Raw genomic sequence first — 12,537 nt, forward strand, 5'->3', positions numbered from 1 at the left:
CAGAGTTTTAATGGGTTCAAACACTAACAAAAATTTTTTTTGTAGCTTCTTAGCCCAAATTGGTAACTATTGTTACCACATCAACATTTTTATTCATAGCCTAACTTTGTTTGGCCCTGCAAATCCTCACTCACTCATGTGAATGGTTTCCATTCATGCAATTGGTCCTTTATCTGCAATAAATGCAAATAAAAGACATAGATGTAGTATGAAAGAGAAAAAGAAAAAGGTTTTATAGGTTTGTGACCTAGGTTCATCTTTGATGATTTTCCATGGTTTCTATAGCTGGTTTGGTTTGGTTTTTAGGTGTATGTTGTGTTTTGGGACTAGAACAAATGTATATGGTTCTAAAATGGCCATTTTAGGCTTCCCAGTGCCTAGCTGGTAAACACTGTCCTGTGCAACGCTGCAAGCAAGGGGACATTTTTACCAAAGAATTCTTGGAAAACCTTTAACTTTTACTTACATGTAATACTGAAAATAAGCTTAAATACTTTAAATATAAAAAGGTTAAATGCATGTTTTAATTCCCCTTTTAAAACATTATGCATTGTATTTCTTCAGAGTTAAGATGAAGTTTAGGTGAAACGTGAAAGCTTTATGGTACAGGAATAGTGAAACAGAATACCATTCTGAGAAATAGAGAAAGAAAGAAGGATAAGCATAATTGCGTACCAGAACACTCTCCCTTTGCATACACACTTAATTTCTTTGCTGAAAGTCTACTCTGTTTTTCATAGGATTCAGGTGCAGGTGATTGTTAAAAAATGCATCAGAACAGGCACCTTTGCCCTAAAAGAGTGCATTTATAGAAGCATAAGAGGTGATCAGGGTTGTACTTATTTTAGCAGGTGATTTAAATAGTGAATTAGATGGATCTATGTCACAAAGTGGAGATGCTTTTCAAATTAGGAACAATATTATTTCTATGTTGCCCTTCTTTTATAGTGTGTCATATGGACTCATTTTGAGAGGAAACAGAGAGACACATTTTCAGATGACCAAGCAAATAAATATTTTTTCATGTCTACTTGCTTTTCCATGTAGGTCAAAATAACAGATTTTCCATATGCTTATGCAATTTTTATGGAGACAGAGGTTTAACGCCCTGACAAGCATATCACAAAAGTGAAAATGAGAAATACTCCAGAAAATGTTTCCATTCTCTTATGCTGCTTTTTCAAATGTGCTGGTTTGGTTCTGAGGAGGACTTTGGTACTTAACATATCTGAGGATAATATGCAAGGCAGAGGATGCAGCAAAGCAGTGAAGCATAGACTGAATTTTAAACATGTGAATTTTATTTGTCTCTGTTGTGTAATGCACAGTCAACACCAAGTGATCACGAAGAAAGATTGACAGGTCTCAAACCACACAGGTAGTCCAGGTGAGATCCCTATACTACTGCCGAACAAGCTAACTCATTATCTAGATGTCATAGCTCTTCAGCTTGGCTCTAAACCTGGCCTCTTTACCCGTGTTCAGAGATGAGGTTATTCTGGGCTGTTTTAAGGTCACAAGCTGGTATCTCTGCCTAGTTTGTTTATTATACCAGTTCTCTCACATCTTTGTCCAGTATCTTCAACCTGGTGCTCCTTTGCACGCTGTAAAAGCTCCAGAGGAGGAAAAAAAATATATATATATATATATATATATATATATAAAATGTATTAATAAACAAATCTTCCAGGGCTGCAATGTCATTACAGCTCTAGCTGGAATGTACTTTTCACCTTTGCTTATATGATATTCAAAAAGTGTCAGCTTAGTTTTTGATCTTCATGCTTCACTGAAATTAGACTTACTATCACTTTGCTGCTTGTAAACCTCTCACACGTTTTAGTCCGTTGCCGCATGACAAATAACTGCATGACTCCTCGCCTCCAGAGCAAAGATCAGCCGCGTTCTCAGCGCACGCCGCGCTGGTTGTGTAGGCAGTGCTGGGACGTGGTTTTATGTTTGGAGGGCACAGAGTGTAGGAACGTATTAGCGGAGCTGATAGTCTGCATCCTGCTGATAAAAATAAGGCAGCTCCACATGAACCTCTTTTTGGGGGGGAGCATACAGTCCTCTGTTCTATACAGAGCTTGTTAATAGTGACATGCATTTTTTGACAGTTGTTCCATGTTAATGTAAATTCTGTAAATACCATTTAAAACCGAAGCCTTAAAAATGTAAGACCAATAATTCCTTTTACACGCTAAAGCCGTGTCCTGAAGACAGCTATTAATTCAGTCCTAGCAGTCCCACTGCTGTTCCATTTTGGAATTTTGAACCTTTTCTTGAATTGCTGGTACTAGAGACAGAATAATGGCTTAGGTAAGCTACTTCATGGCAATTTGCATATAATATAGCCATGGTATTTGTCATTTTTCGTTCAGAACACAATAGGACAAATATAAATATAGTGTATATAACTATACAATCCCCACACTCTCAAGATTGCAGATGAATTGATGCAAGAAGGTGCAGATCTGTTGCCAACCTCTGAATAAGGCCAAACTTGGCTTCTGAGATGACATGAGTAGCCCAGGTTTATCACTGTGGGTCCTTCATCTCGTGCATCCTGCTGTTAGTCATGGTGACTCGAGTCTACGACCCTGACAAGATCAAAGCATTCCAGTCATAACAAACACAAGGATTACTGCAATCCCTCCAAGTGATTGAAGTGCTTAATTCTCCTTCATCGGGTTACTTAAACCTGAACATCCCATTGAAATTATTGAGGCTGTGTAAATACATCTTAAATACGTTGTTGTCTGTGGGTCTCAGATGGCCTCCTATGAGAGGATTGTCTCTGATGTTTCAGTTTCTCTCTTCCTTGAAATAAAAAATATATTCTGCCTTTTTGCATGTTAATATGACAGATGACTGCCAGTGATAGAACTACATCATTTCACACTTAAGTCGTATTTTTTTTTCTTACTTCCCAGCTGTCAATGCTACTGAAGTGGTTTGAAGAAACCATTAAGTTAGTGTAACTGGTCACCAGGAAAGAGATGCAGTATAATCAATTTTCATGGACACTTTAGAAGAGGAGTAATTCAGCAATTTTATAATAATTCTTTGGTTACAAGGATAGATTCACAGGAAGATTTTAAGCCACATGTAAATTACAGTAGTGACAAAGTTTTCCAATAAACTTTAGGGTGAGTTGAGATTGGGTAAGCAAGTATCTCTTGTTCCCTCCTTCTCCTTCTGCTGGCCACTCCAGTGCCACACTGACTTCTGCTGGAGTTAGGAGTTGAGCTCAGGTGTTCACGCTCACTTATTGTCAGTGGTATTATTTCCAGATTCTGTTCATTCTTTTCATAGTTTTCTTAACTACTGCTTTCATTTGAACATAACTGCATTGCCCCTGAACTGCAGATGTTTGACAGTAAGTGTTCAGGAAAAAAAATCTGGGCACAATGTCACTCTCTCTCTTATGAGTTTTTTCCATGAATATATATTCTCACATAGCTGTCAGAACTGAATCTAAGTTGCCACTTTATTCTCAAATGCTTTAGGACCTTGTCGATATGGCATCAACTCCCAAGGAACCATTTCTTCCCTGGCACACACAGCTTTAATTTATGAATTTGCTTGAGTGTTTCTTTTGAGCTTCACCAATATTTGAAAATATACTATCTATATTATGTGAAATGAGTGAGCATATTTTATCTTGCTAGAAGTCTCTGAGGTAATGTTGGATGGAAATAATTAATTTATCAACTCTGAAATGTCTTTATCCTTTTTAAATGTTCTTTTTTTTACCCCTCGTATTGCAGGAGTCTCCTCTTGTGAATCAGCTTTTTCGCCTATGCTAAAGAATTTGTGACTGTACTGTGTTTGATTTTTTCCCTTTTCAAAAGTACACGATTTTTCCTAATTTACTCGATTATATTCCTTTTTTCCCTAGGAAAATGCATATGGCGTACTGTATTGATGCTCTGCATCTTGAAATCTGTGACAATCTTGATAGACTTGAGTTGCATCTGTTCTGAATCAAAAAATGTAATTTTAGTAGTTTTTGACTTGCATTCACAAGTTGTGGGATCTTACTAACCCCCTTTCCAAACCTTACGATTAGCTAGTCTTTGGCGTGACTTCTCGAATGGTAATGGTGGAGTTAACATCATGTTTATTGTTGCTTGGTAGCTCCAATAGTTTTAACCCAAATTCAGAAGTTAAAAATATCCCTGTGGAGGAAATTCCAGAACGGGCAGTTTGTCCTGTGAGTTAACTAGAGTGGTCTCCCAGAATGACTGCAGAGCTAGCTGTGCCATGAAAGCAATTTAAGGAATATAGCATTTTCTCCTCTTATGGCACCAGATTTATTTGTGTTGGAGTACCTGAAGTATCTGTTGTTATACTCAGTTGTTTGTTTAATGTCTATCAACAATATGTACTTAAAACTCCTTCCCTCTTGCATATCTTTAGGTCAGGGTGGGACAGAACGGCTAGTATGTTCTCTGACATATGTTTCGTGTGAGCATATATTTTTCTTTTCAGAGAAAAGCAATGTATGGTTTATATACTGTAACTAATACAAAACCATCTTTCTGTTGTCTTTCCTACTGTTCTTGTCCTTTAGAAAAGAATAAAATGTTTTTTAGGTTTTTCCTGGCTTTCTGTCATCCGGAGATAGGAGGCCTATTGTTTCTGTGTGGACCATGAATGATTAAATAAATTCTTGTATCTGGACTCTGTATGCCTCATAGCACTAGAGATCTAGTAGATATATCTACTCATATGACTAGATAGCTAGTAGCCTGTGATCTAGTCTTGTAAGAAAGAGGTTTTTACTTGCAGAGGATTGGGAAGATAGATTAACTTTGAAGTGCATGAATATAAGAAACTGAACACATTATCTAAAACCGGACACAACAAAGATAGCATTATCAGAGCTTTTCTTCACAATTACTGACACATGAATACATTTAATCATAACCTGCGACAGCCTTTGTTATCTCAGTCTGGACCTGAAATTGCCAGCTGTGCCATACTCTTTGGTAATTATGTAACATGGATAAATATCCACTGGGAACTAGGACAAGAGCTCCAAAAATCTTTTTAATTGATCCATGAATTAGACATAAACAGTGGTCTCTAGGCATGCATAACTAGAGCATGTAACCATGTGTTCTGCTTAGAGCCTTCCTGCCTTCCTGTATTATCGCATATAGTCTCTTGCTACGGGAACCCCTAACTAAAAATGCTTTAGATTACTCCAAGGGCATTAGTGTATTATGTAAGTTAGGATCATTTTAGCATCTTCGTAATATACATTTTTATTTACTGTCCATGGACATTCTGTCCTGTGTTGTCTGTTTACTGAAGTTTGCCGAAGTGGTGTATAAAGAATACAACAAAGGCACATCCTTTTTTTTCGTGTAATCAAAGTGATAATACGATTTCCTAGTATATTTAATAAAACACTTTATTTTTATTTTCTTCTACTGCATGAACTTTTGCCCTGTTTTGTTGTTCCAGGAGGAATTCGATGCCCAAATAGTAGCGCACTACAGGAAACACGCAGCTGTAACGAACACTCTTGCACTGTGTATCATTGGCAGACTGGACCGTGGGGACAGTGTATAGAGGATGCTTCTGTGTCTGCTTTCAACTCATCTGCCAGCTGGAATGGGGAGGCCACCTGTGCTGTTGGGATGCAGACAAGAAAAGTAATCTGTGTGAGAGTCAACGTGGGACAAGTGGGCCCAAAAAAGTAAACTTCTTCAAAAAAAAAATTCTTTCATAGTAATTACCTTTGTATTTTGCTTCTTTAAATGTGTATAATCAGATGACTCCATGCAAAGACAAAATACCCCCATGTCTTTGTCATCTTTTAAAAGTACAAAACCAAAGTTACAGAAGGACTGTGAAGTATCTTTCTTACTGCTGATTGCTAGGAATGATATTTACAGTGGTGATTCTGCTGACCGCTGACTGATTGCTAAATCTAGCTGGCTCCTTACCATCATCAGGTTGAGCCAAGATAAAGTTCTTGGGGCATGCATGTGGTGTGCAGGGCAGCACCATTCTGGAGATCCTCAGGTTAGCTTCAAGCAACAGGTACATCTATGTGGGTTAGTGCAGAGCCACACAAACATGTTATTTTGGGTCTAAGTACAGTACAGCCCTTGTAAGTGCTCCTTCTCAGAAGGAGACCAATGAGTTCAAGCATGGTACAGCTGACATGGCAGCGTGGACATAACGTTAGATTGAAAACCTGTGTATACATGGGTGATTTCTTTTTCATATACATATTTTTGTGAGTAGTTCTGTTGGCCCAATGATTTACTTTTGCAATTTAATATATGAAGAGGGTTAAATACAGAATAGCTGCTAGTAGAATGAATTTGATAATATCTCCATAGAGTTTATAGGTCTCTAGATATAGCTCGTTTAGGAGAGATTCAGAGCTGAAATAGCTGATAGCAGAGATCTTTCAGAAAGTTCATGAGGCAGCTATTCTCACACTTAATATTTGCACAGTGCCTGTCATTTCTTGCTTTATTCAGCAATACTAATTCCTAATTTACTTTAAATGGAAATATGGAGAATAATACTAGCACATTCGGTAATCTAAATTGTTATGTGTGTACATTAAGCTGCTATTCTATCCGTCGTGTTGTATCATAAATGAATCCTGTGAAATACGAACAAAAAGTGTTGGCTGATCCTTCAAACTGTCACGTTAAAATTGGTCAATCGGTTTTACAGAACAAGACATTTGACATGAAAATCTAAATAAGAACCTTGTTTTAAACTCCCCTTAATAAAAAGGATTACTTTGGTATGATACAATCAATATTATTGTCCTTATCTACCTCACAAGTTACAGACTTCAGCCTGTATCACTTCTGTTTAATTTGACCTTGAATAAGGACTGCAGAAAAATCAATACTTTGCTTTAAGCCGCATATACTAAACACAAGCAATATAAAAGGTAGAAGTGGTGTTCTAATTGAACTAATTGCCTTGTCCAAGGATCTGAAGAGGGATTGCAATGTTCAGTGCTCCTGAAAGATGAAGTTCTCAGTGAAATAATGAATACATATAATTCAAACTTTTTGTATGTTTATAATTTCTGTAGTTCTTTAAGGAAAAAACCATTATTAAGCCAATGTTCAGTACTTTTCAGAAGCATTTTCATTTTTAACCTTAGAGAAAATTTCTGAAAACATAGTCACTGTATGTAAGTGGTGGCAAATGATTTTTTAAAGTGTATTGACTATATACATGATGCACACATATATAATCTGTTCTGATGAATCCCATATAAACTAAAAGGCACAATTTGACTTAGAGAGAGAGGCTATGAAGAAGTGATGAAAGTGTGTGTTGGTATAGCTATAATATTTCAGCGTTCTTTGCATTAGCATTTTTAGGGGATAAAAGAGAAAGGGTGGTGATATTATATTATTAATGGGACATTATAATCAAGAAGCTGGCACTGCTTCGCAGTAGTGGATGGTACTTGGAGAAGTTTATGTGGATTGACATGGAAATGCAGAGGCAGCTGAAGGAAATCATGAACTAGCAAACATTATGGCTGAAGACTGCATTCCTGTAAAGCTGCAGCTCATCTTTCCTTCCCGTTCTTACCCATGCTTCTCCTTGCCCACTGACACAGGTGTAGGTATCCCCCAACTATAGCGTACACATTTTCTTGGTAGTGGTCGTTCATCATAACTTGCCTGTGCTCCCTCCAGCCTGGCAGGAAAGATGCTTCATGCCAGCCAAGCTCCCCCAACTGATCCAATCCAAATATAAAATTGGTCTCTCATCTCTCCGATCCAAGATCTGCAGCAGCCAACAGGAGCAAAGGCTAATAGTAGCGCTTTTCTGCAATGAGCCAAAAGCTCCAAAATGTAGAAGTAATGTTTTCCTTACCTCTTCATGTAATCCTCCTACAGTCTGCATACTATGCATTTTTTAAATTATTTTAAAGATTTGCAGTGCATCTGTAAAAGCCATTGCTTTTTTCTAACAACCAGTATTGCAGCTTTGAGAGTCATTTGTTCATAACGAAAACCTGGGAACACGGAATGACTAAAATGACCTGGGTTAATGAGCCCCATAAGTGGCAGTCCTATAAGCCCTTTTTTAATACTGATCAAGCCTCTTTTTAAAACAAGCAAATTTTTCTGTCCCTACTTACTGTCTTTCACAGTCTCGTAGATCTGGCAGTTTGAAACCTTTTTCTATTTTCTGTCATAATTACGACCAGTTTTATTTGACCTATTTGTTCTTGTGACCTATTCGTTCTTGTGTTAGCAGTCGTACTTAGTTTAAATATCCCTCTCTCTGGAGTGTGTGCTTCTGGCAAATTTACAAAGAGCTAGAAATGTATTTTGCTAAGCTAAACTAGATGTGTTCTCTTTATAATCTTTTAGAAGTTCGAAAATGACACAAAAAAGGCAGAGCTTGTAATGGTGATGAGGAGCTGCGACTGTTTTGCATTAAATGCCCAGGTTTAGAATCCACTGTTTTTGGCTTGCTTCCACCAGCTGTATTTAAATTGTAATAGTTTTTATTTCTGAGCTTAATCCTGGTGAATTCTAGGCAACCAGCACTCCCATCGAGTGCCTGCAGGCATTCAGTATCTCTCATGATTCACTGCTTCAGTACAGAATGTTATTTATTTGATAATTCTTCTTTTTCTATTTTCAGATGTCCAGAGAGTCTCCGACCAGAAACAGTGAGGCCGTGTCTGCTTCCTTGTAGGAAAGACTGTATTGTCACTCCATTCAGTGACTGGACGTTGTGTCCTTCTTCGTGTCAAGAAGGTAAGTTTATCTGTTGTGGTCCAGTGGACAGATTTTAAGAAAAAAATAGTCAGTCTGGTAGTCACTTTTGGCATATTATTTATACACACCTGTTTCTGAAACAGGATATGTGTTAGCTGATATAATAGTTGCAGAGAGGAAGTAGCGTTTTTACAGAATATTGTAGAATAGTTTATTCAGTAGCCTCTAAAACACATTGTAATTTGTAGTTACAAAGTCTTGTCTCAGAGGCCTGTTCAAAGACATCTTCCATTTTCTCCTTTATTTACATGTATTTTCCGTAAGCATTTCTTTCTTTCTTTTTTGCCTGTTCTTCTGTTACAAACTCCCTTTTGCATCTTCCATTGATAAACATAATTAGTCACAGAGCAGACACATATCTCTTAGTATAGCACCAAAACAGATACTTGTACAACTGTAGAAACTGCATAGCATTTTATAATTGTCAAATGCAGGTCAGATTTTTGTCTTTGAAAGTACATATGCTGGTAGCTCATTAGAAAACCTGAAGTTTTATACCAGGATATAGATATATTATATATATATTTCTTTGGCAAAACTCTTTCACTTTTCCCATTCTATTTTATTCTGCCTCAAAGAAAATTAAAGAAAAGTTAATAAAAATCAGCAGAGTTTAAACTGATGTTAATAGTCACACATATGCCAATACCATTTTGATACACTTGGCAAAGCTTTTAAAAACAGCACAGGTGTCTCTTGAATTTTTATTGCATTGAAATCATACATAAAGCTAAAGTGATGACTGACTGATTATTGCCCACATCTTTCTGCCTTATCCCTTTTCCTCTTTTAAGCTTAACAGGAGGTATTTTTCTAATATGTACTATTATAGACATAGTCAACAGTGTAATTCCATGTTCCACAGGGTGCTAATCCCTGCATGAGAGGGAGGTGGTGATTACTCTCAGCTACATATTATCAGGATGTTAGATACTGTTACATCAAATATACACACTTCAAATGTCACCGTCAATTCTTTATGATTTATAAAGGTCAGAAGCATAAACTCATTTTTACAGTAATTCCTATTAGTGCTTAGTGCATCGTTGCAAATAAAAGAAGGGTTAGTGTGATTAAATTTAAAAACCTTGAAAGAGAACAGTAGTTAAGACCACTGAAACTAAATCTATGAAATATTGGTTCACTACTTAAATACTACACTGTCTTGGAGCAATATTGACAGTTCTTTCTGACACACTTCTGTTGGGACAGATTTTTTGGACAAAGGTGCCACTCTATTCTGTTTTCAGTTCTGCAAGTTTTAGGAGAGAGTTCTTGATGCAATGACCGTATCTTTATGAATATTGACTACAAACTGGAATAAGTTTTGCTATAAAATAGTAAATTTATTAACTAATACAGCCATATTGCCTATTCTGAGAGTCAAATGGTGTCTTTATACTTCACACATGATCTTCCTTTCATGGACTTTACCCATTTGTGTCAGCAAGCCAGTCAGCATCTTCCCTGGGATCTCGGTCTCGCCCACTGTGCCAGCTCCTGGCTGCTCTGGTGGCTGATTTACTCACTGACACAGGGTTCCCTCCATGCTGAAGAGTGGCCAGGTGGTGGAGAGCCACTGCCATGATTTTCATACTGCCTGCTCCTAATTATGATTGTTTGGATATAGTCCAGCACGTTTCTGTGTTCAGACAAGCAGCAGCTGCTGTAATAACCCAGCTAGTCAGCCAAATATCTGCTTTACAACTCTCTGCAAAAACAAAAAAAAGAAATCCAAGATATTTACCTAATACTACTTGTGTATTAGGTGTTGCTATGAAAATAAATGTAAATTTGTGGGTTTGCTCTTATTTTTCTACCTGGAGCTCAGATACCTGAAGATGACTGGAATCAAAATTCCTACAGGAATCATTTGGTGTTTATCATTAATAATGAATAACTATAATAATTAAAAACTGTGAGCTGTAAATTAATCCAGGAGTAGGGAAATAAAACTTCACATTTAAATGTGGAATATGCTCTTTAGGAACATTTTTTGTGCACCTGGATACGGTAATGCTAGTCCCAAGTGGGAAATGAGGGAGTAGGGAACAGGATTAAAGCGAAGCCTGGATAGAACCAGGAGTATCAATTAAATTTGCTGTGTTCCTGACTGTGGAGATAAGCAAAAGGCAATTAGATTTTCTGGTTGAGTCATTTACTGAATGGGAATTTTGTGAAATATAATCATTTCTGTCCTTTAATTTCTATTTCTAGTTCTGCATCTTCATGTTTAGGGCAAAATTACCCTACGAAACTGCAGAGTATAGCATCAAATTGAGTTGGTTTAGTTTTTTTTTATTTGAACTGTGTATTCATTTGTACAGTATTGCTGCTGTTGCTTTCTGTTTAGTTCTGCTTCTTGGACTTAAGCTGAGATTAAAGTCTTTTATCTATTAGATTTAATTTTTTGCTTATGGATAAAATAGCATGTCTCTTTTATAGCAATTTACTAAAATACCTGTTATGTTAAATCTTATTTTTCCCCTAATTACTGTCATCCCTATAAAATAGCAGGAGAAACAAGCTCTGCTACTCTTTGCAGGGGATGTCGCAGTAAAGAAACAGTCTCGTCATCGAGTCATAATCCAGCTCCCTGCCAACGGAGGTCGTGAGTGCCCGGACGCTTTATTTGAGGAAAAGGAATGCGAAGCTCCTCCCATCTGCTATAGCTACAGGTAGTGTTAATCTACCAAGGCCAGTTTATCTGTGATTTTTCAACCTGCACTACCCCTTAAGTTTGTTGAATTTCACTTGTTAAGAAAAAAAAAAAAGGATACTTAGCTAAATCAAGATTTCAGTGCAGTTAGATAGACTTAGTTGGGCCCATAGTGTATCAGGCTCACTGGGAAAACATTTGGTTTCCTTTAAAGTGGGAATCCAGTAGCTCATTTTGTTCTAGTTCCTTGGCAGGAACATTGCAACTGCTAGGAATTGCCTTTCAGGATAAAGCTTTCCTAGCAATTATTCTGAAATTGTATGGGATTAAAACTTTTCTTTCTAAATTATCCAAACGACTGAAATGCAACCTTGTCTATTAAGCCGAGTTGTGTTCTGCTGCCGCTCAGGAGGACTGTGTCCTCCATCCATCAGCCCGGAGACAATCCCCCAGTGATATATCCGCTGGTATACAAAATTCTCATTGTTGACCTAATCTTTGCCAGAGATCTCTAAGGACTATTCCAGCAGGTGGGCATCTCCGGATTAACTAGTTAAGAAAATTTTCAGGCAGTTTTGCAGTATCTGTCTGCGTAGCGTGGGAAAGTCTAGATACACAGCAAGATCTGGCTGTTGAGACAGACAAAGTTTAGACAGTTCTGTTGAGGTTAGTTGGATTTACTTGACAAATAAATTCTTTATTAGGTTTTGTTTTGAAGAAAAAGAAATATGTTTGAATTGGAAGCCAATATTCTGTTTCTCCAGTGACTAAAGAAGAACACTTGCTAATTCCCATAAAACTACTCTCTGTTGCAGGGATACTAATAGGACCTAATTTTATTTTAGCCAAAAGAAATTGAGGTTAAAGCAATGCGTTGCTTTCATCAACTGCTAAGGAGTATCATTGCAAGTTTATTAGGAGATCACACTGTATCCAGCTGAAAGGTGTAAAAGGATGTGAAACAGTATTGTGAAGCTACCAAAATGAATACTCCAAATGTCAGGGAATGCAACTTGGAAAGTTGTTCTGGTCAATATCGGAGTCAGAATTTCATCTTCTAAAATTCTAGCTGATCCTCAT

At 37.2% G+C, this 12,537-nt stretch overlaps 1 protein-coding gene across 1 annotated transcript in view; it reads left to right on the forward strand.

The window, feature by feature from the left end:
- The window catches only part of THSD7A (thrombospondin type 1 domain containing 7A), a 284,135-nt gene that overhangs the window by 208,289 nt on the left and 63,309 nt on the right, over positions 1-12,537 (forward strand). Inside the window, exons 12-14 of the mRNA XM_064506365.1 lie at positions 5,476-5,710; positions 8,662-8,777; positions 11,344-11,476. Of these exons, the coding sequence (XP_064362435.1) occupies positions 5,476-5,710; positions 8,662-8,777; positions 11,344-11,476 (484 nt within the window). The remainder of the gene's footprint in view (positions 1-5,475; positions 5,711-8,661; positions 8,778-11,343; positions 11,477-12,537) is intronic.

This window comes from Dromaius novaehollandiae, chromosome 2, assembly GCF_036370855.1.
Source record: "Dromaius novaehollandiae isolate bDroNov1 chromosome 2, bDroNov1.hap1, whole genome shotgun sequence".
Lineage (NCBI taxonomy): Eukaryota > Metazoa > Chordata > Aves > Casuariiformes > Dromaiidae > Dromaius > Dromaius novaehollandiae.